The 25,376-nt window shown below is 39.8% G+C and overlaps 1 protein-coding gene across 1 annotated transcript in view; it reads left to right on the top strand.

Moving 5' to 3' along the window:
* gria1a (glutamate receptor, ionotropic, AMPA 1a) overlaps positions 1 to 25,376 on the top strand; it is an 87,558-nt gene that overhangs the window by 20,527 nt on the left and 41,655 nt on the right. Inside the window, 7 exon segments of the mRNA XM_042492814.1 lie at positions 1,883 to 2,122; positions 7,143 to 7,327; positions 13,055 to 13,108; positions 17,705 to 17,863; positions 18,430 to 18,597; positions 19,625 to 19,729; positions 21,040 to 21,150. Of these exon segments, the coding sequence (XP_042348748.1) occupies positions 1,883 to 2,122; positions 7,143 to 7,327; positions 13,055 to 13,108; positions 17,705 to 17,863; positions 18,430 to 18,597; positions 19,625 to 19,729; positions 21,040 to 21,150 (1,022 nt within the window).

The raw sequence follows: 25,376 nt of genomic DNA, 5'->3' as shown, positions 1-25,376 counted from the left end.
GAACAAACCCCCGACACTGCTGAGTTACACTAATGTTCTGTGTCATGCTCTTGTAGAATTAGATGGCCACATGGTTCTCTTGCCAGCTCGGAGCAGGAGGTCCGTGCCACATGGCTGCATGTTTTATTTTTTTAAATGTCAGACAGACATACTGTAGGTATGAGATATGACTCATATTCAGTAAAACATGGTAACCTGCTGCAGGGCAGAGTAATGGGACACTGCACAAAAAGTCAAACAAGCTCTCATTACCTTTCATCCAGGCAGAACATGGAGGCCACTGCTGAAATTGGTCCTAGAAAATTGTAAGGGGAAATGTAATGTGTGCTAGTGGAAAGCAATAGCAGAGAGAGTGTCGATTTAATAGCAAGAGCGTGTGCAGACCATGAAGAAAAGATAGTTCTGTTACTGAGTCAGTGTGGCGAGGCTCAAAATGTCTATTTCAGGGCTTGCTTTAAGTAGGGTGAGTCACCAGGCTTTTGGAGCACCAGAGACTGCATATGTGTGTGTGTGCTCATGCGTGTGTTGCACACGTATTTTTATGTGATACCGCTGAATTTCTCACTCTCCCTCTATCTCCGTCACACACACGCAAACACACACACACACGTGCCTGCCCGGCGGGAGCAGGTCTGTGACGGGTTAGGCGTTTTGGGCACGGGCCATCCTCGCTCTGTCTTGCCTTCAGTTCCTAGCAGCGAGCTGGCCCTCGCGCGGGGACAGACAGCGACTTCAATCTGTTTGGTAAATACTGAGATAAGTAAGGCCCACCCATCGCCGTGGCAGAAAATAGCCCGGGCCAGACCTGCGAGTGCAAAGATAGCCCGCTATGCCGAAATCATGGCGAGGACATACCTTTCCGAAGAGAAGACTGTGAACATAAATTAGCTATTTTAAGGTATTTGAGGGTGTGAAGGAAGTCAGAGTGACAAACAGACAATGAGAGGGGTATGGAGTGGCTGAGGGAGAAAAGGAAATGAGAAATGCAAACCGCCTCCTGCTGCCAGTAAAATGTCAATGGAACCCTGGGGATGCATTGATTAACCTCTCTACTTCCAATCTGCCTTCACCCGCTGCACCTCTCACTGAAGGCAAACACACAGACAGGGGGTATACAGATGGACAAACTGGACAGATCTGCATAAACATGCCTGAGAGTAGCTGAATGGATGCAAGGGCAAGGCTATTAGAGCTATTTTCAACCTAAAATTTCAAAAGCACTGTGTGGTGACTCATATTTTATTAGAAAGTTGGGATGAGCATTGACAGAGGCCACATGATGCAATATTATCACAATACTTACGTCGTAAGCTTATCGCTCTCTTTATCTAATAAAATAAACTTTATTTCAATCATTTTTTATTGTCGCAAAATGTATGCATTGGAATGAAAAGGGAAATTGACTCATTATTCCAGAAGGCTACCAAAAGTTAAAGTTCTATTTGCAATATAAATAATTCGTATTATGAAAAAGATGGTGAAAAGCTGCAAATCTCAACAGTGGAAAAGCTGGAATCGACCAATTTGTCAAATAATTTTAGCGTCAATTCAGCATGTCTTACTCCTTCTTACAAAAGATAGGCCTACATAGAACGTAGGTGTAATGCAACAATAAAACACAAGACAGCACAGATAATGAGATGAACATTTTATTGCATTTTGCGGAATGTGCATATAGATCTATTGTAAATTTTTCCAGACTTAAGTTTATTGTACAGAAATTTAATGTGCACCAAAATAGCAAGTGTCTACTTGATGGAAACATGCTGCATTCATTCAATGTTGTTGTTTCACTAAAATGTTCCATACTTCACAATGAAGCCAGGAACTATTTTTTTTCATCTCCACTCTCCCTTTTTTTTTTGCTTATCCTCTCTGGCAGTTTGCTCCCAGTTCTCGAAAGGTGTGTACGCCATCATCGGGCTGTATGACAGAAAGACAGTCAACATGCTCATGTCCTTCTGCGGAGCACTGCACGTCTGCTTCGTCACGCCGTCCTTCCCCATTGAGACGGCCAACCAGTTTGTCATCCAGCTGAGACCTGAGCTGCAGGACGCTCTGGTGGGAGTGATCGACCACTACGGATGGACCAAGTTTGTCTACATGTACAGCTCTGACTCAGGTAGGAAACTCAAGTATTTAATTTCACATCATACTATATATTTGGCAACGTCGTTTTTAGTGGACACTTTGGGATCTAAACCATTTGGAATATACATGTAGGTTATTTTCTTCAATATTTCTTATGAGAATTTTGAATTGATTGTCACATATAAACAGATGTATTTATCTAAAATGTGTCATCATCCTCATTCATGCTTCAATTAGCATTTTTAACTGCGGAATGTCTTTTAAAAAGCAGTTCCAGCTCATGCACATGAAGACAGTCAGAGGCAAAACCAGTCGTTAAACCGACCACCATTAGTCGTCTTCATATTACCATGGAGACAGCAATGGGGTCAATCGTAACCATTGTGCGGCAATAAGCAGCCATCAGAACATTTATTTCAGTCCACCGTCTCTGTGCAGATGAAGAACACATAAAAGATACATTGACCTGCAATGAGTAGCAGATAAATCACACAATGGAGGAAAAGATTAAGGCCTTCATTGAGCCGTTCTCAGCAGTTACTCGTGTTGCAACTGTCCCTTTGTCAGTAGCACGCCAAAAAACAAACAAAAAAAATGCACGAAAAGTGCTGCTGCATGAAAATTTAAACATCTTAAAAACGTTCTTGCAGAAATAAAGCAGCACACCCATCAGCCCCCTCCTCCTCTTCCCCTCTCTAGCCAATCAGGTGTGTCCTTCCCATAATGCCATGCCATCTGTCCCAGGTGTTGTGGGTTTTGGAGCGTGACCACGAAGGGGTTTTTTTTTGTGTGTGTGTGTGTGTGTGTGTGTGTGTGTGTGTGCGCGTGCCTAAAAGCATGCATGCTTTGTGTACACATTTTATACATGCAAACAAATGCAACTTTTATCTCTTCATGTTTTTGACTTGTGTGAGAGACATAAGCAGGCTAAAGTCAGCTTTCAAAGACAGATGCCATCATGTCACTTTGCAAAGCGCACGATCGAGCAGTGACAGGGGAGATTTCACAGTGGTCTCTAGCCCTATTGATTGATGATGGCTGCAGCGCCACACATGTCCCACTGATTTTTTTTATCTGCTGTGATCCTTTCATTACACACTGACAAACTGTTGACTTGTGTGTGTGTGTGTGTGTGTGTGTGTGTGTGTGTGTGTAAGTGCATGCGTGCGTGTGCAGGGTCCCTGTGTGATTGAGTGGTGGGATGGAGCCAGTGGAATCTATATCAGTGGTCCTCTGTTGCCTGGATACTACGCTGTAGTCACCCTTCCTACAGGGTTATTTAGAGCCTTTAAGAAAAATCATATTTAGTTTTGAAGAATTTGTCTGATGTGTGTGTGTGTGTGTGTGTGTGTGTGTGTGTGTGTGTGTGTGCGCGCGCATGCAATAGGCGGTGCTATTAACTGTGAGCATTTGACTCAAAATTACAATCAATTTTCCTATTATTATTCTTCACACAGATTAACTTTCATTTATCCGGAGGTCAATTTGCCTTTACCACTCAGAGATGTTTGTTTTGTTATTGTTATTTGTTTAAGAGGATCAGTCACATCTCATATGAATGAAAAGGTTGAATAAAAAGGTTGTTTGCATGTGTCTGTAAGCTGTGGCTGGTACAGAGATCTCACACCCATACTTATTATAACCTTTTTTAACACTTGAGTTGGAAATGAAAATAATCGTAGCTTTTTTCACCAAAACGACTAAGGTATTACAAGTATCTAGCAGACAGTACATGAAGTATAAAATAAAGCGAGCATGAAATGAACAGCTCTGCGAGCCCTGGGTTCAGTATGTCCGCCAAAGCTTTTCTTGGTCAGCCTAGACAAGACACATTTACAGCACATATTAGAAGCATCCCAGGGGCGGCTCTCCTCTCTGTTCAGCTAAAAATACTAGTTTATTTTTGACAGAGCGGCGGAATTATTGCATAGAGTAGACCCCCATGTTGCCTTCTTTACTAGCTGAGGAGATGTTCACAAATGATCTTTTGGCTGAGCATATTTCTGAGTTGTCCGTCTGTCTGTCCCATTTTTGTGAACATGATATCTATAAGAACTCTTTGAGGAACTTTTTTAGAGGACGCACTCCTTAAATTTGGCACAAATGTTTACTTAGATTTAAGAATGAACTGATTCGATTTTGGCGGTCAAAGGTAACTGTGACCTTGTATCCGCCTCATTCTCGTGAATGCAATATCTCAAGAACACCTTGAGGAAATTTCTAAAAATTGGGCACAAACATAAACTTGGACTCAAGAATTTTTGTAGTCAAAGGTCAAAAGTCACTGTGACCTGACAAAACCTGTTTGTGACCATAACTCAAGATCTGACATGCAAATTATATTACATTTCACACAAATGTCTAATTGAATAAAATTATGAAGTGATGACATTTTATATCTGAAAGGTCAAATGTAAACTTCACTGTGACATAATGTTCTGCAAAAACACTTTTTATGGCCATTACGTACTGATAAAACTCAGCAACAGAAGTGGAGACATTTGATCAGATAATGAATTGGTTAACAATCTTGGGTACCGACCTTGAAACTGTCCTGATAGTAAAAATCTTCTGTAAGTGTAAGTGCAAATTAACTAGTTCACGGAGGCATACAACTGCAAAGCAGTAATTCTATGTATTTAATACATTTTTTCAGTCATCGTTTTATCCTCTCAATAGCGCCACCAACAGTGTGTGCTTTTTCTGAAAATGTTTATTGTAATATTACCTATAAAAAAGTTTAAAACTCTTTAATGTCCAGTCTAAAATGTGTATATATAAATCTTTATCTATATTTAAGACTTTTTTAGTGTCTTAATCCCTTATGTGAAGTGACAAAAAAATATACCATATGCAGTGTCACTTTCCTAACACTTCAGCAACTTTAATATTTTTTTTCTCTTTTTCTCCCATTAACATCTGTCTTGCTGTCTTACTGCTAATAAAAGTGCCTCTCGTTGTATTTTCAAAAGCCAAGAATGGGAAAACAAATTTGATAGCCCATTAAACCTATCATAAACAATATTCAGGAAATGGTTTCCCCAAAGTGTTGATTTCTTTACCTTAGATTGCCTGGTGCCCAGGTCTCCGTGTATTGCCTCTGGCCAGAAGGATGCTTATGACAGCCAGATTCCATTATGATATTATTCTCTTCCAGGATGCCTTTGGAGAACCTTTTTTACCTTGGCCAGTCTCACGAGCCTCACTGTCAGGCTGGCTCTGATAAATAGGGGTGCATCAGCCACATAGCTACATTTGAAAAGGCGAAAGGATATTCAGGCGCAAACACTGAAACAAAAAAGGGAGGGAAGTGAGAATAGATGGAAGATAAGAAATGTAATAGGCCAGCCGCGCTGATAGCATTGAGGGAAGGTTGACTACAGGTCTCTCTTTATTACATTACAGTACAGAACATTCTCAACACTAAGCGTTAATGTGATTCAGACACTAATTTTAGCTGGTATTTGCTCAAGTGCTGGAACATAACGTACATAGTGCAAAACCTGATTAACAAATAAATACACTCTCACTTTAGAAACAAAAAAGATAATTAAAAAGTAGAAATGAAATGATAGAAACACGCAAACGCCTTTTCAAAGGGCTGTGTTAGATTACATTGCATGGAGCTATCCCTGGTGCTGAAACCTTTATCCACTCCTTTCAGACACAGTTGTCCACTCCTCGGGGCCTTATTCACGGCCATGATTAACTGCCCCCGTGTTCCCATGCCTATCATCCGTTTCACAGCTTCTACTGAATCTGTCAACACCAAGGACTACAATTATTCACTCAGGAGTCACAGTGAATGGATAGAAACACTGTGAAAAGTGCATACATCTCCCTGTACATTTTTATACGTCATTTTCTCAGAGGCGTCTAATTTATTTATGTGTGCTGTATTGTGGTCATATGTGGAGGTGAAACAGCATCCATCTTTTCATTTCTTAATGACCTGTTGTCAAATAGGCAGCATGAATTGCCTGGAGAGCAGCTGGTATGCATTTTAATAAGGCCCGGCAATCATCTTTCAGAGGCTGTGACTGCCATTCTTCTTTTGACAGGGTCTGTGTTGCTGTTGTCATGGATAAGCTGTATTTATATTTGCTCAATATGCATAAAATGCCTGTTTGAACATGAACAAACAAGCATGGAGGATATACAATTATGTACAGGCCTATGATGTCTTTAACAGTGTTTGCCAGTGTAGTGGTGGCAAAACAAATACAGATACATCATGTATTAGTTTACATTTTCTAAATTTTGGTAATTGCTGTAATTCATTTGGGTAATGTCTGCCAGTCTGCTTCGGGTGAAATTACTTTATTTACTCGGTGGAACAACTGTGGCTGCCAGCTCGAGAGGGATGGATTGGTCTACCGCCAGCAGCAAAGGAGTACAACAGTGAGTCAGATTGTAAATCAGAGCTCAAGATCAATGTGTTCTCTAATCGCCTTTTATTTCCTGTCTTAGCATGAGCCTTTAGCTCATTGGCTGCTCTGACTGTGCCTCTATGATGCTCAAGTGTCTCCGCAGCGGCAGTGTAATCGAGTAATGCCACCTGTAATTGGTGCTCAGAGGACGTAAAGCTGGCTGTAAGTGCGTCGCATGGGATGATGCACAGGCTGGTTATTTGTTAGTGTAGAGGAGGTGATTATTTAGCCCAGCGCTGTACGAACTGAAAAAGCACACCTGTACATGTCAGAGTGCTTAATGGACTATCCAACTCGTTATACTTTATCACTGAGGCTACAGGGAAGGTGCTGATGGATAAGCTTATCAAGAGTGGTGTGGTTTTCGGCACAGCTTCTGTTTTGTTCCCAAATTGTTTTAATTTATCTTTCAGCTCATAATATAAATACACACTGTATAAGATTAACCAGCGCATAATTTATTTATGTCTTTTGCTGCCTGATAAAATACAGACCCTTACGGATCACCCTCGCTAGAACACCAGCTAGTCATTCATCACTACATCTTGGACGTCTTTGCAGAACTTCTTGTTTTTCATTTCCAGCACTGAGAGTTTTAACCTTCCCCTCTCATCTGTCTAGGCCTGTCAGTGCTGCAGAAGGTTCTGGACACAGCAGCGGAGAGGAACTGGCTGGTGACTTCAGTGAACGTGGAGACCATGACGGAGGCCTCCTTCTTGAAAGTGTTCCAGGATTTGGACAAGAGGAAGGAGGGCCAGATTATCATTGATTGTGAGACAGAGAGGCTTACCGGCATCCTGAAAAAGGTGAAGAGCTTTTTTCGTGATGAGAGGGGATTATGTAATTATGTTGCAATATATAATGCAATTTCAGCTGAAAGGCTGCAACCTCATAATATAATAAAACCATGCATAATATGAATAGCTCCAAACAACACAGGTAGGAGTTTTACATGATTGGTTTATTTTTCCTTTTTTCCACACAAATCAAGGTTATTACAAAACAAGTAAAAAGCCTGCATGTGAATTTTAACCCTTGAAACCTGGGCAGAGTGGCTGAATTTCTTTCAAAAACACAGGAGGAATGCAACAACTTAAGAAGGAATGACCCAGAAATGAGAAAGAAGTTAGTAAAAAAAAAAAACATACAAGAAAGCTGAAAATTAGCACAAAAAGAAAAGAAAGAAAAAAGAAAGAAACTAAAAAACAAACAGTAAACAAACAAAAAATGCAAGGAAATGACCTGGAAGAAAAGTTTTCAAAATTATAATATTCTGCAAAATAAATGTAAATATATACTAAAAATAATTAGAAATATTGTTCTCTTGGAAATTTTCCTCAGCTTTTTCAAACATAATTTCCTAAATCTATGTCGATCCAGGTTTCAAAGGGTTAAAAGACTAATGAAAGTAGAAACCTAATTGACCAAATTAAAAAAAATGAAACACTTCAAAACAAAGCTGTGCACGTTTTAATTGGATGAACAAATGAGAAAGGAGGCGATAAAAATGGAGCGTGGGGTTTGGTTAGTGATCTGCTGTGGTGTTTAGTCTCCTGGAGCGTCAAGGACAGGAGAGATAAATAACACAACATTGGCATTTTGGCGTCGGCAGTTTTTCTGTGATAGGCTCATCACTTACTCACCTCTGCTCCGTTGAAAGGAAAAAGATCTTGGCATCACAACTGAGTGTTGGCTAAACCTCTTCATCCAAACAGAGATTGCCCAATCACAGCTTAGCAACCGTAATTAGGCATGACAAGCCTGTCAAGCTTTGGCTTTCATTGCACATTGAAGCAGTGTAAATGGGGCTGCATCAACCTTTAAAGTCAGCATTTAAAGTGGAAATAGATTTTTTATTTATTTTTTTGCTTTAACTTATTATTATGAAGCAAATGTGCAGTGTAATTGCTATAGAATAATGACACCATCAGCATTTAGATTGGTTTTCTATAAGCCTTGCTTTTACGATGCAATTTCATTTACCACTGCCACAATCTCTCAGGAAAATGAAGGCTTTTTTTATAGGACAAAGGAAGTGCGTCAACGATTGTGCATCCGAAACAAGAAGCTGATAGCACTTTTGTTTAGCTATCCTGAGTTAACAAAGACTAAAAGTGAAATTTCTTTGCAGTTACTATCCCCAGTATCAGATATGGCAAATGATTTAACAACCAAAGTAACTGTGGAAAACAGAAGGCAGTAGTATGGTGTTGTTGGTAGTTATTAGGGTCTAAGGAAAATCTAAAGTTATCCGGTAGTCTTTGCTTACTAGGCTACTACTAGGAAACACTAGGGGTAGCGGAAGTTGAGAAGTTTTCACTTGAAATAGTTTTTTTTTTTTTTTTCGTAACCTTTCCAAAACCAAAATCATAAGTGCAAAAAGGTAAGAAAAAATAAACATGTCAGGCTAACTAGCTTGCTTCCTACAGTAGAAAATGACTTTAGATTGTGGGGTTACAGGTTGTATTTTTAAAAAGTCCAGTTTCTGATGAGTACATCCTGTGTGGAAGCCAGTCCTTGATGCTATTAGAGCAACATTAGCAACTCTGTCCTGTTAGCAGTTCAGCTCAGACTCCTTACCCAAGATACAGTAGTACAGTAGTTAGCATATGGTGTTCAACTGCGGTTCAGTTCTCAATCTAAAGGTATCTTTCTTTTACAACAGGAACATACATTTTACATAAATGTGCAATGAGCCAATTAGGGATTAGAGAGTAATCACCAAAACAAACAGGCAAATGTCCTAAGCAAAATGCAAATTCTCCTTAAAAATTGCATCATCACACAAGCTATGTGAGCACAGCATGGGTGGATGACAGTCCCAAATAAGCCGTAGACAACAGTCGCTGTATCGGTAATTTGGATGGTGGAAGTTATTCGATTTTGTAAACTTACCCTTTGATGTTTGAAATTTAAAAATTAAAAGTTAAATGAATGAGCAAGCTTACAATTCTGCATTCTGCACTCCTGCATGCCATGCATGCAAATGTTTGATACAGGACTCAGTAAGTGTAAATGGTATATTTTTGTCAAAATATTAATAGAGATGTAGAATGCTGTGCTTTTGTCCCATGTGATTTGTTTAAGACCTGCAGAAATAAGAAAATCCAACTTTAATTTCTGCTTTTACAGTTACTGGCTATGAAAACAGTTGCTGGATTTGTTTTTTTTTTTTTTTTTAAAGAAAACATGCCTTTTAAACCCACCAGCAGCATTTGGGGATCAGATAAATACAGAAGCAACTATTAAAAGTTGTTTGTCCCTCCCTTATTACAAACACAAAAAAACACACAAATTCCCTCCTCTGTGTTTAGAAAATTATTTGCCTCTCCGTTTTGCACCACCTCCCCCTTCCTTACACACAACAAACAGTCCCTTTCTGAACACTTGAACAGAGCCATTGTTCCACCTTTGCTTCTCCTGCTGTAATTTAAAATATCTGGCATGAAAAAGATCTTGTAAACTGCATATGTACCGTGCCAGCAAAGGAAGCTTGTCAGACAGCAACATTTTATGCAGGTAATTGTATCCTCAGAAATATCCACACATTTGTCATATTTGTATTGTTTTTCTTTTGATGTCACTCAAATGATTTATGACTTTTCAGCCAGATTTTATTTATTTATTTCTTTTCTTCTGTTTCAGTAAATTGTTGTTTATAAGAAAGAAAAAGAAAAAACGCGCACACATGTTAGAAACACACACACACATACACACACACAGACAGAGACAGTCCCCATCTATATGTGTAGGCTACGGCTGCTCCGTGTGACTGTTATTGATGGCCCGGTGTCTACAGCTAAGGTTATTGCATCAGTTCTCACCAGTTTACAGGAGCTGAGCCCAAGAACTTCTCCATACAGACGGCCACCATCAATCACCCACATCTGCTCCCTGCCTCCACATCGCCCCGCTTGTGCATCCAAACAATGGCGTACACACACACACACACACCCCACACCTCTGCCTCTTTTGCCCTTTACACCCCCCCCCCTGCGTTCATCTCGTTCATCTCATACAGTACACAGATTCTCCTACGATAATGTCACTGACAGTTTCCTGAGGGCGACTTCTCACATGAACTGAATGTTGATGTAGTCTCCTTAGAGAACATTCGTAGTGACACAAGAGCTACCTCAAAAACGTTTCAGAGTGCAACAGTGAGACAAAAGAGTAACCTTTTCTCTTGGGGATGAACTCTGAATGACTCTTCAAATCTGCATGTATAATTAAAAAGCTGCTCACATCCAAAATATTTCCATTTGAGGGTCCACCGTGGCAGTAATAAGTGTTTCCCCCCGATGTCTGGTGTATTGGTGTCTCTCCTTCCCTTCAGTTTTTCCTCGCCTGGGGCTCGGCCGTGGGGCCCGCCTTGTGCTGGGGTCACCATTAATAACAAATGCCACCTTCTGTCATGACCTACAGCATCATTAGACACACACACATAACACAGTAACAAATGAGTATACTCCCGCGAAGTATACGCAGGGGAAAATGCTCACGGAGAAGGAGAGGAGTGAAAAATGTGTGAGGTCATGCATAGTGCCTGAACAGAGACCATGGAATGAGCCTCTTATCCGCTGTCCTAAGGCTATTAATTGGATGGTGCATGGCTTTGAATAAGTGCTGCACGCTCAGCCTTATTCTATGTGACTCCCCAGTACGCTGTGATGAAACACGCATTTGTTGTACAGTACAGCATGGAGCTTTATTCAGGCGAACTAGACAGCTGCCACCAGCAAAGATTACACCGCATTTACAGTCAAATGTCAGTCACACTGGTGACCAATGTGTGCATTTTATGTATAAATAAACCTGTTTTGGCACACACCTCTCTGTGATGTTCAAACGGCGCTGACCCTCGGTGCTCAGCTGACCTGTGATGCCTGCAGTCAGAGAATGACAGCAGTGCAGGCAGAGGAGAGATGCAGGCGTGGGAGAGGGGCTTGTGCACAGTTCAGCGCTGAGAGACTTCATTATTTGATGTTTGTTCGCTGGCGGTGGAGTTCCCGGAATATTGTAAAGTATTTAGATATTAGATCAAAGATCAAATCAGAGCTCTCAGGGGAGCACGGATGAGGAGGAAGAGGAGGGAAGCAAATGTACTACAATATACACAGCACATACAAACTGTTGACACGTAAAAGCTGTTATGTGTAGTTTATTTTTATTAAAGAGATGAATATTCATTTATTTGTTAATTCATGTTCTTCTCATTCTGTCAAGGCATTTTATAGTATTTTCATTTAATTGTTTGTTTTGTAATAACTATAATTTTTTGCCTTTTAAATGGTCAGCTCGGGTTGTGTCAGCCTGATTTGCCTTTATTTGTGGTTTATAATTATAATATTTAAGTGATTTTTTTTATTTAGTTGCTTCACTTCTACATTTGAACAGTAGCCGTGGTGGTTCGTGTTTGTTAGATAACATGTTTTCAAGGGAGTGAGTGTCTGGCCGAAGGCAAAAAAAAAAACTGTAAAAAAATAGCCCAGTGGAGAGGAGGGAAGGAAACAAGAGAAGAGAGGAAAGGAGTTGGGAGAGGAGAGGAGAGGAGAGGAGAGGAGAGGAGAGGAGAGGAAATGGCAGAGGAAATGGGACGATTTGAGAGAGAAGATGAGAAAACAAGATGGGAGAGGACAGTCAGAAATGGCAGAGGTGAAGGGAGGAAAGAAAGAAATGAGAGAGGAGATGGGAGAGGAGAGGAGGAAATAGGAAAGAATAGGAAAAAAGATGGGAGACTATAGAGAGGAGGGGGAAATGAGAAAAGAGAGGAAGGCAGAGGAGATGAAGGAAACAAGAGAGGAGAGAAAAGAAAATGGAAGAGAGGAAAGCAGAGGAGGACATAAGAGATGAGAGGAAAGGAGAAAAGAAACAAGGAAGAGAAAACACGAAAGGAAAAGAAAAGAGAAGAGAGGAGAAAACAGGAGAGGAGAGAAAAGGTGTTGGGAGAGCAGAGGAGACAAGAGAAGGAAATGAGCAAGGAGAGGAGATGAAAGAAATGAGAGAGGAGAAAACAAGCGAGGAGAGGAAAGGAAATGGAAGAGGGGAGGAGAGCAGGAAATTATATAGGCGAGGAGGAAATAAGAGGAAAGAGGAAAGGATAGCAGTAGCAGAGATGGAAAAGAGCAAGGCGAGGAGAGGGATTTTTTTTTATTCATTGTTGCTTCTAACGGACTTCAGAACCATCATTTTCTTGAGCTACCTTACTAAAGATACCTTTATTTAAGCAGAGTTGATAATCTGTTGATATCTGTTTACTGGTGAATTAAAACTGATCTTTGTTAAGTTACTCCTCCTGTATTATATTTAATGTGAAGTCTTTCGTCCCTTCTCTCTGATGTTTTGCGAACCTACTTTCTGTCTGTGCTGCACAAGGTCAAGTACTGTGCACTGTACCAGGTCTACTGCTGAGACACTGTCAAAACCTCTCTGTTACACACACACACACACACACATACACACACACAAAGCAACCGTCTTTTTTGTATCACAGGCGTTTTATTCTCTATATCTTCTCTGACCTTGTCTTCCAGATTGTTGAACAAGGCAAAAACGCAAAGAGCTACCACTACATCCTGGCTAACCTGGTAAGGAACTGCATTATATCGCTGCATTTTCATCTGCTTAGATTTCTTTCAAAGATGTCTTCGTACTTGTCTACATACTTTCATGCCTCAAATGAATGAATTTGCGCTGCCATTAAATGTGGCTTTTACCAGGATTCCAGTCTTTATTGCCAGTTTAATGGACTCGCGTGTGCCGAATAATTTAGCCTAAAACTATCTGGTTTTATGTGTTTTATGTTCTCTCATTCCATTTTCCTCTTCAGCTGCTTCATATATTCTTCTGCTACAGCGTCAATGACATGCAGACGTAACAGCAGCACAGTAGACTTGCAGTAAAGTACAGACGGGGGAATGTGTGACAGTCAGAAATCCGTGCAGACTCGCAGTGACAGAAAAAGGTCAGGCAGCCAATGTATGCAAGCTTACATCCATTAGCTCGCTTTGTCTGCTGCCATTTTCTCAGTGCAAATGGTACGTAGACCCCCTCAGTACCGTTCAGACTCACTAAATGCAACCAAATGAAGAGAAAATTGACATCAACCGAAGCTGTAGTAATAACGACATTAATATGCAGCTGCTGGCTTGAACAATTTCTCACTGCTGGAGTTTTAGATTGGCTCAATCTCTCTTGTCTGGCCTGTTTGCCAGATTTAATTTTAAATGATAAGGCTCGGACGGTAATAACAGCTGATACGCAAAGTGGCTGCAGTCATTTATAATGGGCCCATTAAAAGGTTTGTGCACAAAATTACTTTTTCTGTGTCCTTGCACCTTTTTAGAATTTTGCTAATTTACTTATGTGCATGTACGTCAGCAGCTCTGTGTGTGTGTGTTTGAAAAACAAAGTGTGATAGAGCGATAGAGAAAATAATTTCAGTGGTTAAAATGTGGATGAAATATCTGTCAGAAATAACCCCCTCCATGTCCGGTGTTGGTAAAGGCTAGTTTCTATAGTAACCTCTTCAGCTCACTGCGCTGCATTAGCTCATACATGGAGCAGAAAAAAGACACTAGTCTGTCTGCTCAGCTGAGAAATATGGACACCTGGCAACGCACACAGGTACATTGGGGAGAGGGCAATGAGAGGAGGGAGGGAGACTGAACACTACCTCTCTTTTTTTTGCTTGCATTTTTCTCTCGGAGCTTGAACTAGCCTTCATTTTTTGTGTCTGCCAGTCCTTTGACCCTGCCCTAAGCCAGGAGGACATGGAAAAAATCTGAACTCTATGCTAGTGAACTGCAGTGTGTGATAGCAATACCAATAGAGTACCTCATTTGATACCTTTATTTTCTGCTTCATTTGATACCCATTATATGCCACAGATGTGTAGTGAAGCCATATTTTTAAATGTTTTGATGGAATTAGCATGCTGAAGATCCAGCTTCATCAAATACATCACACTTGACTTCACTGCAGTACAGAGTTTATGGGTTGTAGCTGCTGTAGTAGAGGGCCAATTGCAAGTCACTTGAAATCAAAGAATGCTTATGATATTTGGCTGTGAGCAACCATACAAATAGTATTTTTTCTTCATCTGGGTAAAAAAAAGGATTGAACGGAAAAAATTTGATCCTACATGGGACTAGGTTATTTTGGTCGATACCTTAAAGTTGTCAAGTACCGATCCCCAGTCTCACTAAATAGGTCCTTTGTTTTTCCTGTTGGAAAGTTTGTTAATGAGGTAACTGACAGGAAGTAAACAAGGACATAAGCTGTTGCCCTAGCAACAGAATAGCTGTGAAACAGTCTATTAGTTTCATCCCAATACATTATATGGATTTTATGGACAACGGTACGATATTTGCTAAAATTACAATGTCTACCCCAATGCAGTTTTGATTTGACTGAATTCAGGGGCCTGTGATGAATATGAGAGGATTTCAGTAAATATCCTTATTGTCTTTTTCTTGTCTGTTTACCAGTATTTGCCTGGGCTAAGGCTGCTAGCGCTGTTTTAATGTTTAGGAATGAGGTGCGCTTGGATGGATGAGTATATGACATGAATATATGCATCAGTGTTCCTTTGTATCAATAATATTGGATTGTTGATAATTGAATTTATTCAATATATAAATTCATACTGTGTATCGTTACATACCAACTCTCTTTCTTCTTCTCTTTACTATCTTAGCTACTTTCCACCGCTGGTTAACAATCAGCAACTTCTTTTTTCTTCATTTGTCTTTACTGTATGGCTGTGAGGATCAGAAAGAGCAAACAAGTGAGAGTTTGAGATAGACACACGGCCGAAAGAGAGCCAAAGCTTCAACTGACATGAAACAAATAACATCGAGGCAGAGAAGAAAGACAAAGGATAAAATATTCTGTGATGTCAGACAGATGCCTGGCGAGCAGGAGAAACACCAGAGACACCTTTTTCTTTTCATCAGTCGAAACTTTGCTCTTAAATCTTACACAAATCACAGACAAATCTTCTCTCCCCCTCTCTCGCTTGGTCTTTCCTCCTCCCCATTCCCACTCGTCTGCGTCGTCTTCTCCCAGCGCTGACAGGCAGCCTGCTGAGAGACCGAATCTGCCTCTCTGCCTTTCTCTCACTCTGCTCTCTCCACATAATAGTCAGGGGAAAAAATACATGATACCATTACAGTAAATCGCTTCTTTCTCCATTCTGCTCTGCCCGAGGCATCCTTTGCATTGTTCACAGTAGCCTATAAGGTTTTGATCCTTCCATTGTTAACAGTAGCCTATGAGGACTCAGTCTATCAGAGATTAGCTCCGGACTGAACACAGACATGAAATGAGGTTTCTATTTTCTTTCTCACTTGTCTTGCCCCTTAGGAAAGACGGGGATGAAGTATGCTCAATGGGATAACCTCTCTAAGTGAAAAAGGAGGATTTGCCATTTTCATTATGATATTAACCCTTGCACTTTTGATGGTGGAGTTAAAAGCAATAGCTACAGTGTAATGCTTTTTGCAACATTACCCTCCCTCTAATGCCAGGTGCCCACTAGACCACTGGGTCCTTTAAGGTTTGTGACCCCCTGAAAGAAAGCAATGCTTTTCTCCTTGTTTTTTTTGAAGTTTTAGAGTTAAAATTATCAGTTTACAAGAAATAAAAGGTCAAAGAACCAAAACAAAAATTATATGGTTCAGCATAGGGTTGGAGTGCTATATTGGTTTTTAGGTATACGATGATATGAAAGTTGACAATTATCATACCGTGTACATTTTCTTATCTACAATATTCAAAAAAATGCAACTTGACAGAAAATATCACCTTCATTGTAGTTATTTTCAAAAGGGAAACTTTATGCACACAGTTCCATTAAAAAGTTGGTGTCAAGTCTGAATCATAGCGATGAAACATTTGTTCAACACAGCCCTTCTGTTTTCATTCCCTTAAGGGTTCATTCTGACAGTTAATGATAATAATAATAATGCTGTAATATACCATCAAACCGCAATATTTTCTGAGACAGTTATCATAACATGAAAATCTCATACCGTTGCAAGCTTAGTGCAGCATAATCTCTACAAACAGATATCTAAATATGCATACAGTATCGATAGGCAACAGGACAACAGTTTGGTATCAGAAGCGTTTTTGTTTCCATTTGTAGTCTGTTTGTAGTCCACGTAGTATTGACCTGTCATGTTTGAGTGGACAAGTAAACAGTCCATTTGGAGAGTAAAAGAAGCAGACCGCATTCGCTGAAATGCAATCTCAGAACCCGTTGGCTATTTAGCTTTTCAATCAGATTTTTTTCTCTAATTCACCTGCAATCCTTACAGAAACATGTTTATAGAGATTGGAAATGTCTGCACCCATCTAAAGTTGTTATTGATCTGTAAACAATCACTGGCACACACAAGCGTAAGTCTTGGACTGGATATCAGCTAGCTATACCAGAACCCCAAAAAAGTTTTTGGTCAGAAGATAGGTGTTGGCTTCTGAGATTGGGTGCAGTGTAAATATGCTTTTTTTCTGATTTTCTCCCTTGTGATTACCATCCTCCAGCCGGTCACAACCCGGATGTCAGGATAAATCCGAGGGGCTCACAGGATGATTACATAGATAAGAGGGAAACAAATTTCTGTCTCACTAAATTTGTTTTTCGGACTGTTTTACTTTTTTTTGTAAACTGCTGGATACTTTGACCTCTTCAGATCTTTGAAAATCCCTCAAAAGGAATAATCTTAAAGAAATAATCACTCTGTTGACTTTTGAAGTGCTCACAGCTGAAGTTCAGCTTGAGGCATAACCTGTGACAAAGGGCTGCAAGTTGCTATTGATTTGTTCGAAGAGGTCACAGGCCAAAAAGTTTCGATGTGATCTAGTGATCCCTCAGATTTGGGATTGTCACTGCAGCCAGCAACCAAAAAAGAAATCATGGTCACGTATTGCAAGATGTTGTCGGTGTCGAGTAGCCCTCAATCTGCTTTAAATGGAATCTCTCTCTGTCCTTTTTCTTCTTGTGGCAAGTGTATTTCAATGTCCACTGCCATGAATTTTAGTAAATTCTGCCTTGTGTGCAATCAGTGTAATCATGCATTGTGCACTTGAATGAAGTCCTAATTTTATTAATAATTACATATCATTTCCTACACTGTATGTCTCAGTTCAGCTCTTTGCCTGTCCACCTCTTGTCTCAGGGTTTCCTTGACATCGACCTGACAGACTTGAGGAAAGGTGGGGCGAACATCACTGGCTTTCAGCTCGTCAACAACTCTGAGCCCAGCGTCAGCCGTGTCGTCCAGCAGTGGATGGAGTTTGACAACAAAGACTCCAAAGTGCCCAAGAGTGGACTCAAAGTACTACTGCTTTACTCTCTGAACTGTCCTTTTATTTTCTATCTTTGAAGCGTTATTAAAAGAAGTAATAAAGCAGCACAGGATATGCTAAGATGTCACATTTAAAGTAATGTAAAAATAAATCTGGATTTTTCTAAAAGTTGGATTTTCTGTGTGAGGTCATGGTTACATAAGAAAGTTGTCATTTCCCTGTCAGTCAGTTAGTTTGTTTTGACTGTCAGCGGCATATTGCAAAAAGCCATGAAATGGTTTCTAATAAATCTTGTGCACTGATAACCCCTGATCCTTTCTGAGTTAGGTGATTCAGATGTGGGATTTCTGCTATAAAATGATTATTGATTTTTAGCCATAACAGCTGTCCAGCCAGCTGAGATAAAGGATTTTTTTACAGGGTCAAGAAACAAACGGAAAACTTAAGCAATAGAAATGATGTCTTAGTGTAAACACAAAGCTGGAGAACTTCAGAATTCAATGAACTTTTTTCCATTGTTTTCCTCAACCAAGACCTTCATTAGTTTTTATCTCTGTGTGTGCTTCTGTTTGAACTACCTGCTCTCTCTTTACAGTACACAGGCGCTCTAACATATGACGGAGTGAAAGTCATGTCCACGGCCTTCCAGAATTTAAGGAGACAGAGGATAGACATCTCTCGCAGGGGCAATGCTGGAGAGTGCCTTGCCAACCCACCAGCTCCCTGGGGACAGGGCATAGACATCCAGAGAGCCCTGCAGCAGGTCTGTGCGCACACATAAATGCACGACAGTGTGTGCACACACATACACACACACACACACACACACTCATGCAAATTCTTGAGTGACACATTGGCTAACAGCTCCTGAGTTGGGGCTGGCTGAACAAATTAGGTCTCATTCTGTCGTGTAAAGTTCACATTAAGTCGTAGGAGAGCTTCCCAGTATCAAATGTGACATCATGGCTCGTAAACAAAACCTGCAGGCAATAACACTCAGCCGTGATCATCATGGAATATGACATCAGCAATTGAGTTTAGAAATGTAATATTTGGAGATGGAAATAGAAATGCTGTACTGGCCTTTAGACTTCACACACTGTCTTGTGGGGACACTCACGCATGTAAAACCAAATATATCAAGGAACAACGACAATTATTTTATTATATCTGATTTTTTTTTTAAGTGACTTTGCAGGAATACAGTTAACATTTAAAAACACAATTTAAAATCAAATATGTAATTTATGTACCCGGGAACACCATTTACACAAAATATGGAGGTTTAATTAATGCACTATGTTTGTGAGGGTTATGTGTAATTGCATGTGAGTGTTTGTGTGTGTGTGTGTGTGTGTGTGTGTGTTCGTGTGTGTTTGTCCGTGTGTGCAGCTCGAGGGTCTGTCTGCTGAGTGGCTGTGCAGAGGCCTGCTCAGTGTCAATCTAGCCATCTGCCTGCGGACGGACTGGAGATTCGAGCCGTGTTCGCTCAATTAACTCCATCACACAGCCAAGACAAACACACTGCACTGTACACATGCAAGCACACCGTCTGTCATTCATTTTCCGTAGGGACGCAGCTCTGTGGACTTTCACAAATGAATACTTATACAAACACGCGCATGCTATGCTTAACATGCATCGCGTGTAAGCGCAACATACAAATGCTGGCTGCTAGCGCATACATTATGAAAATAGACTATATGAATATCATGCTTCACGGCATCCATTATTTACCCATCTGTCTGTGCCTGTGAATTACTTATTCAATATCTGTGACTCCATTATAGGTCCGCATAGATGGATTGACTGGTCACATTCAGTTCAATGAGAAAGGCCGCAGAACCAACTACACTGTTAGCGTCATGGAATTAGCCCCTTCTGGACCAAAGAAGGTAAGTCTGTTGCCTGTGGCACCAAATTAAAATATTTATATTTGCTCAAGGACTCTTTTTAATCACTTTCCCTGCTCACTTTACACAATATTCAATAAATCCAACAAACTCATATTTATCAGACTAATAAGAATTATGCTTAAGAATGCTCTGAAGAGACATCTTAAGAATAAAAACACTCACACACACACAGTGACTGAAAATGCATGCATTTTTCAGGAGATTTACTCCTTTTTTTCATTGAAGTGGAAGAGTAACATATTAGACCAATTTCATGTTTAATCCCATATATGCTTTGAGCATGAAATGTCAACCAGAAACGTGGATTTATTATACTTCCATTTAGAAAACTTTACATTTTGATGCTTTTTCTGCAAAAGTATGTGCATTTTGGATTTCCTAAAAAGTTTTTTGTGTGAAATCCTAAATATCTCCAGTTGCAAAAGTGTGAAATTAGCTATATGTTATATTCTTATAAGATACTGTGAAAATACACTGAACAAATTTGACTGGACTCACAACCAATCCAGAGTAGCACATGCTGTGTTGTTTACTTTGGAGATGAGAGTAGACATGGCAGACCCTTTTAACCCTTCTCCTAAAAAGACGAAAACTGCCCCAATATGGCAACATTTTGGATTTGAAATTTTGACCATCCCAAGGAACACCTGTATAATAATGTTGCTTTTTATCAGCATTTTGATATGTCACACCTGTCGGGTAGATAAAGTATCTTGGAAAAGTAGAAGTGCTGCCCAACACAGATTTTGAGAAAAATTTGAGAGAGATATACATATATATGTGTGTGTGTGTGTGTGTGTGTGTGTGTGTGTGTGTGTGTGAAATATGGGAGCAAAAATGAAAGCTTTACATTAAATGTATGCTCAGTATATATAAATGCGGTTGAAATAACGGGAAACTGTGAGAAATAGAAACAGAAAAAAAACAAAGTGAAAAAAATAAGGCTGCTGGTGGACAACATACATCAGAGAAATCTTATAATAACAACAATTTGCAAGTGTTCAAAGTGAGGACACATGGAAAGTGACAGTTTCAGCTTTATTTGTGTTGTTAGCACCCCTGTCAAATATCAACATCCTAACAAATGTTACAGTCAAATGCCCAATTCTGAATTATTTTTTTCTACAGTTGCTCCAAAACATATCTCAGAGGGTGTGTGCTCACCTCTGAATTAAATGTCAGCACAAATGAGAAAAGTAGTGTTTTTTCTAAATGTGACTGCAAGTAAAAGGATTTTTTCCCCCCCAAACTGTCACTTTTAGCATTTTTGACATGTACTCTTGTTTTAGGTTGGTTACTGGAATGAAGATGAAAAGTATGTGACTACTGCCAGCTTCATGAGGGGCAGCAACGATACTTACGGTCTGCAGAACAGGACTTACATAGTCACCACTATCTTGGTAAGTAAAAAAGAAAGGTTGATTTTGGAAAAGGAGGAGCCAGTGAAATAGATGAGACTGAGACAGAGAAAGGGAGGTGTAACATTTTCTCATTTTCTTTTATGATAGAGTTTTCAAAAGTTCAGGCCCCAGATAGAATTCAGCCGACATCTGTGATTGTATCTCCCTCCCTTCCTTCACTTACCAACTGTATCCTGCTAACTGTCTGACTCGTGCATGCTCAGAATCACAACTGCTATCATTTAATTTGGCAAGTACATTACAGTATTTTATCTTGGGGAACCTGACTTACCATCTCGGAGAGTTCCACTGTACATATTTACGATTCATTCAAAAGACAGCACAAGGACACAACCTCAATTTAATGTTGTAAGGTGTAATGTTAGGCGACACAAACAAAATAAAAGCTGGCCCATAGTGCATTTATGTTTAAGGCTGTAGTTAGAAGACTGATTTGAAGTGTCAGTGTTTTCATCATTTCTATCTCTTACTGTGCTCTTTATTTGGCTCCGCTTACCTCATCAGGCTATTCAACACAGCATGATCATGTTGTTTAATGTCCTGGCCTACATTCCTGAGACGGAGCTGCCAGGGTCTGTGAATGAGGTTGGATTTGAGAACACGGCAGCAAAGATTCAATCTGACCAGTTCTCTTGGCAGCTAGGTTATCATGACATTTTCTCCAAAGAAATGGAAAGCAACATGGCTGGCAATACCTGGCTCATATATAGGCTATAATAAATATTGTAGTATATATTTGCAGGCACAGGATGTTCTCGGTGTCTGCATCTCTTTGAAAATTTAATATCAAAGAATTTTCAGTGTCTGTGGATGCCTGAAGCCCAGCGCTGGTTATTCTGTTACTCCTGGTATTGTTTTTGAAGTGGAAATGTCTTTTATCTACGAATCACTGCCACCATGTTATTTTGTCGGACTTGAAGCAGATACAGTTATCCAATGCATGGATAAAACACTCGATGATTTTCAGAATGCTGCTGCAGACTTAAGGTCTAGCAGGGCAAAATGTGTGCAGCTGATCTCCGCCGTAAGGGTTAATGGGGTATTTCAAGTACAGTACGTGCTTCCCTTAAGAGAAACTCGCCGCTCACCAGATAAAGGCTTGATGGAGGTGATAGAGCTGGGAGACAATGTAGAGTAATGGAAAATAACACTCCAATCTGTGCTATCTTTTTGTAGAGGCGAGCTTTCAGTCAGGGTGTATCAGCAGAAAATGCTGAATACAACACATGGCGACACTACCAATGACAATCATCTGGTAGTGCTGCATTCATGTCATATACAGATCATAAATAAAAGCACCCGAGTGGGAGAAACTGTTCACATCAGCCTCTCAGTTCTTAATTAAGATATGGAGAATTTCTGATGGCAACTATATTTCCCACTTGGGGGGAAAGAATTGCTTAAGTGTCCACAAGTTGGAGCTTAAATGACTGCAATAGTGAATCGCTTAATTTAAATAAACCCCAGCAATAACACTATTCATTCAAATAATTATGAAGGAGCTACGTAGTACACACAATTTGTTTATAGCTGATTTAACTGGATAAAAATAATGGAAATGGTTGAAATAGGTAGCTTAAAGTAATGACTAAATGGCCAAAATAGATAGCTAAAAGTTAAAGACTAATGGCCAATAAAGAGCTAAAAGTAATGGCTAAAATGGTTGATACAGATAGTGAAAATGTTAGAAAAAAAACACTTTTACATAGTTAATAAACAACATCCATTTGGAAAATACTAATGCTAAAAGTAATATCTAAATAGTTAAAATATTAAGATGAAAATAATTGATTAATGGATGAAATAGATTGCAAAAAATAATGGATAAGATAAGTGATTTAAATAGTTAGCTAAAAGTCAAAATAGATAGCTAAAAGTAATGTATAAATAGTTTGAGGAGCTAGGAGCCTATATGAATAATGAATAAATGGTTAAAAATATTTGCTTCTGCTGTCATTAACATTAACAATGATAGTTCAATTTTATATATATATATATAAAAGTATATATATATATATATGATAAGTAACGATAAATAAATGACTGGTCAGTTTAAAATAAATTCAAATGAGCACATTTGTAAATGACAATGTTGATTATGGGGTACTTAAGTTTATCTGACAGGACTCTGTCAATAAACTGGAAAACAAAGGCTTGGAGCTCATGTAGCGCATTGGACATACATGTAAAACCTAACATATAGTCAACTGCCATCTCATAAAGAAACATGAAGATCCTCATTTAAACCCGAAGGTTGCAGTCTCCCAAGAGAACAGACCTAAAATAAGTCTCTCTGACATAATCTCCTATCAGTGTCCCCTTTTCTTGGAAGATAAATTGGTTCTCTGTCTTGGAACCTAAGAGAAGAGATAAGGTGTGAACAGTTATTGGGCTGCAGGGTAGCAGTAGAGTTTTACAACATATAACTTTTGTGCTCGCTGATTCGTTTGCTTGAGGGAGTGTGTTGTTTTGCCAATGTGAGGGTTTCACTTTGTTCTTTCCCATAATCCCTACCGTCCCAGCCGGTGAACACGCACCAGGCCGGGGTTAACAGGAGATCTGGAGGAGTGAAGCAGAGCATGTTAAATGGGGAACTGGAGATTGGTGTCTTCCCAATCGTGGCTTTATGCTAAAACCAGGCCACGAGTGGAATTTTAAGATTAAGTGTTGGCATGTTAGGTGTTAGTTATTAATGGCATACTCATTGTGAGCGGCTACTGGTATTAACCCTTTGAAACCTTCACCAATTCAGCGGGACATGGTAGCATGAAAGAGCAAATTATGTAATTTTCTAAATTCCCTCAAGGTCTGTTTAAATTGTACTCAAAGGAATAAAATAGGTTTATTTATGTATTTTTACCTATGGCAAAACATACTCATTCCAATGCATTTTGCGCTATCTCGTATTCTTTTGTGTGTTTGTGCGTAATGTTTGTTTGACATGTGTGCATGTGTCTCTGTCTCATTTTTAACATGGCTGAGTGACAGCGGATCTCAGTGGAAATGTCTGAGGTCAATGAGACTGAGTCCTCCAGGACCTTCTGTATGCCATGTCATGCCTCCACATGTACACATGCCTGTTTTCAAGTTTGAGCCTATCTGTGTGTGTACTCGTGTGTGTATCTGTCTGACTCCAAGTGCATACCCTGTCAGAGCGCTGCACGCCAGACCTTTCTCACCACTGTATCCCTGGGGTGCCGTTTCTCTACCAGTGGGCCTTGGGTTTCCATGTGTAACAATGATTACCTTCACCTCAACCATAAAGAGCAGGAGAACCCAGATAACTGTAACACACAGAGGAACCCCCCACCCCCACGCCCCCAATCTCTAGACCCTGATGAAATATGATGGCAGGATTTGCTCCACTCAGCACAGCCTTAGCTAAAAGAAGGCATACATAACAGCTTGTGGGAATTGAGGGCCATAAAGTGCTGGTGGACAGTTCGGAGTTGTCTGGAAGTCTATATGAAATATATTTTTCTCAATGTAAAGATGGGCGCCAGGTGTCATGTCAGCTGTAATTTCTTAGGACATCCAATCAGTGTGAGATGTACAAATGTGGGTAGGATATAACAAGAATAACATCCTGGCCCTGGAGCAGAGGTCAGCGGTGTCTGCTTCACCATACACATGGCTCAAATATACACACACACACACACACACACACACACAAACACAGACACACACGGGTACTTCATCTCAGATCCGATGTCTCCTCAGCTTTAATAACCCTGTCCAATTCCTTTGCTTCCTCACAAGCAGCTCTATGTTATCAGCACACCTTTCAGTGTGGCAAACGCTGTCGTAATGATGATACTTATGCACCTTTTGTGTTTGAATTACACACCATACCTTCAAGGAACAAAGCCAAAATAATACCTTGTAATTTCATATAATTATCTTTCGTTCAAGCCTTTCAGAGTAACAATTATATTTTTGGCCCATTAAGATTTTTTTGTTGCTTCCAAAGCTTCAGCTATGAACAAGAGGTAAAAAGATTAATGATGAATTGTGCCAAAGCATAAAATGCATCCATATTCCCTTCGCAATATTTTTAATAGTCATATAAAACTTAACTACATGTTTAAGCTTTATTATCATCCATAATGCTGTCTCTGATTAAATTAGCTTAACAAATTGTTCTGCTGTAAAAGTAATGTTACTTACAGTTACAACAGCTTGTGACAAGAAATGATGCGTATCTG

This window comes from Plectropomus leopardus, chromosome 9, assembly GCF_008729295.1.
Source record: "Plectropomus leopardus isolate mb chromosome 9, YSFRI_Pleo_2.0, whole genome shotgun sequence".
Taxonomy (NCBI): Eukaryota; Metazoa; Chordata; class Actinopteri; order Perciformes; family Serranidae; genus Plectropomus; species Plectropomus leopardus.
The sequence above is the reverse complement of the archived record's forward strand: the minus strand, read 5'-3'. Positions and strand labels throughout refer to the sequence as shown.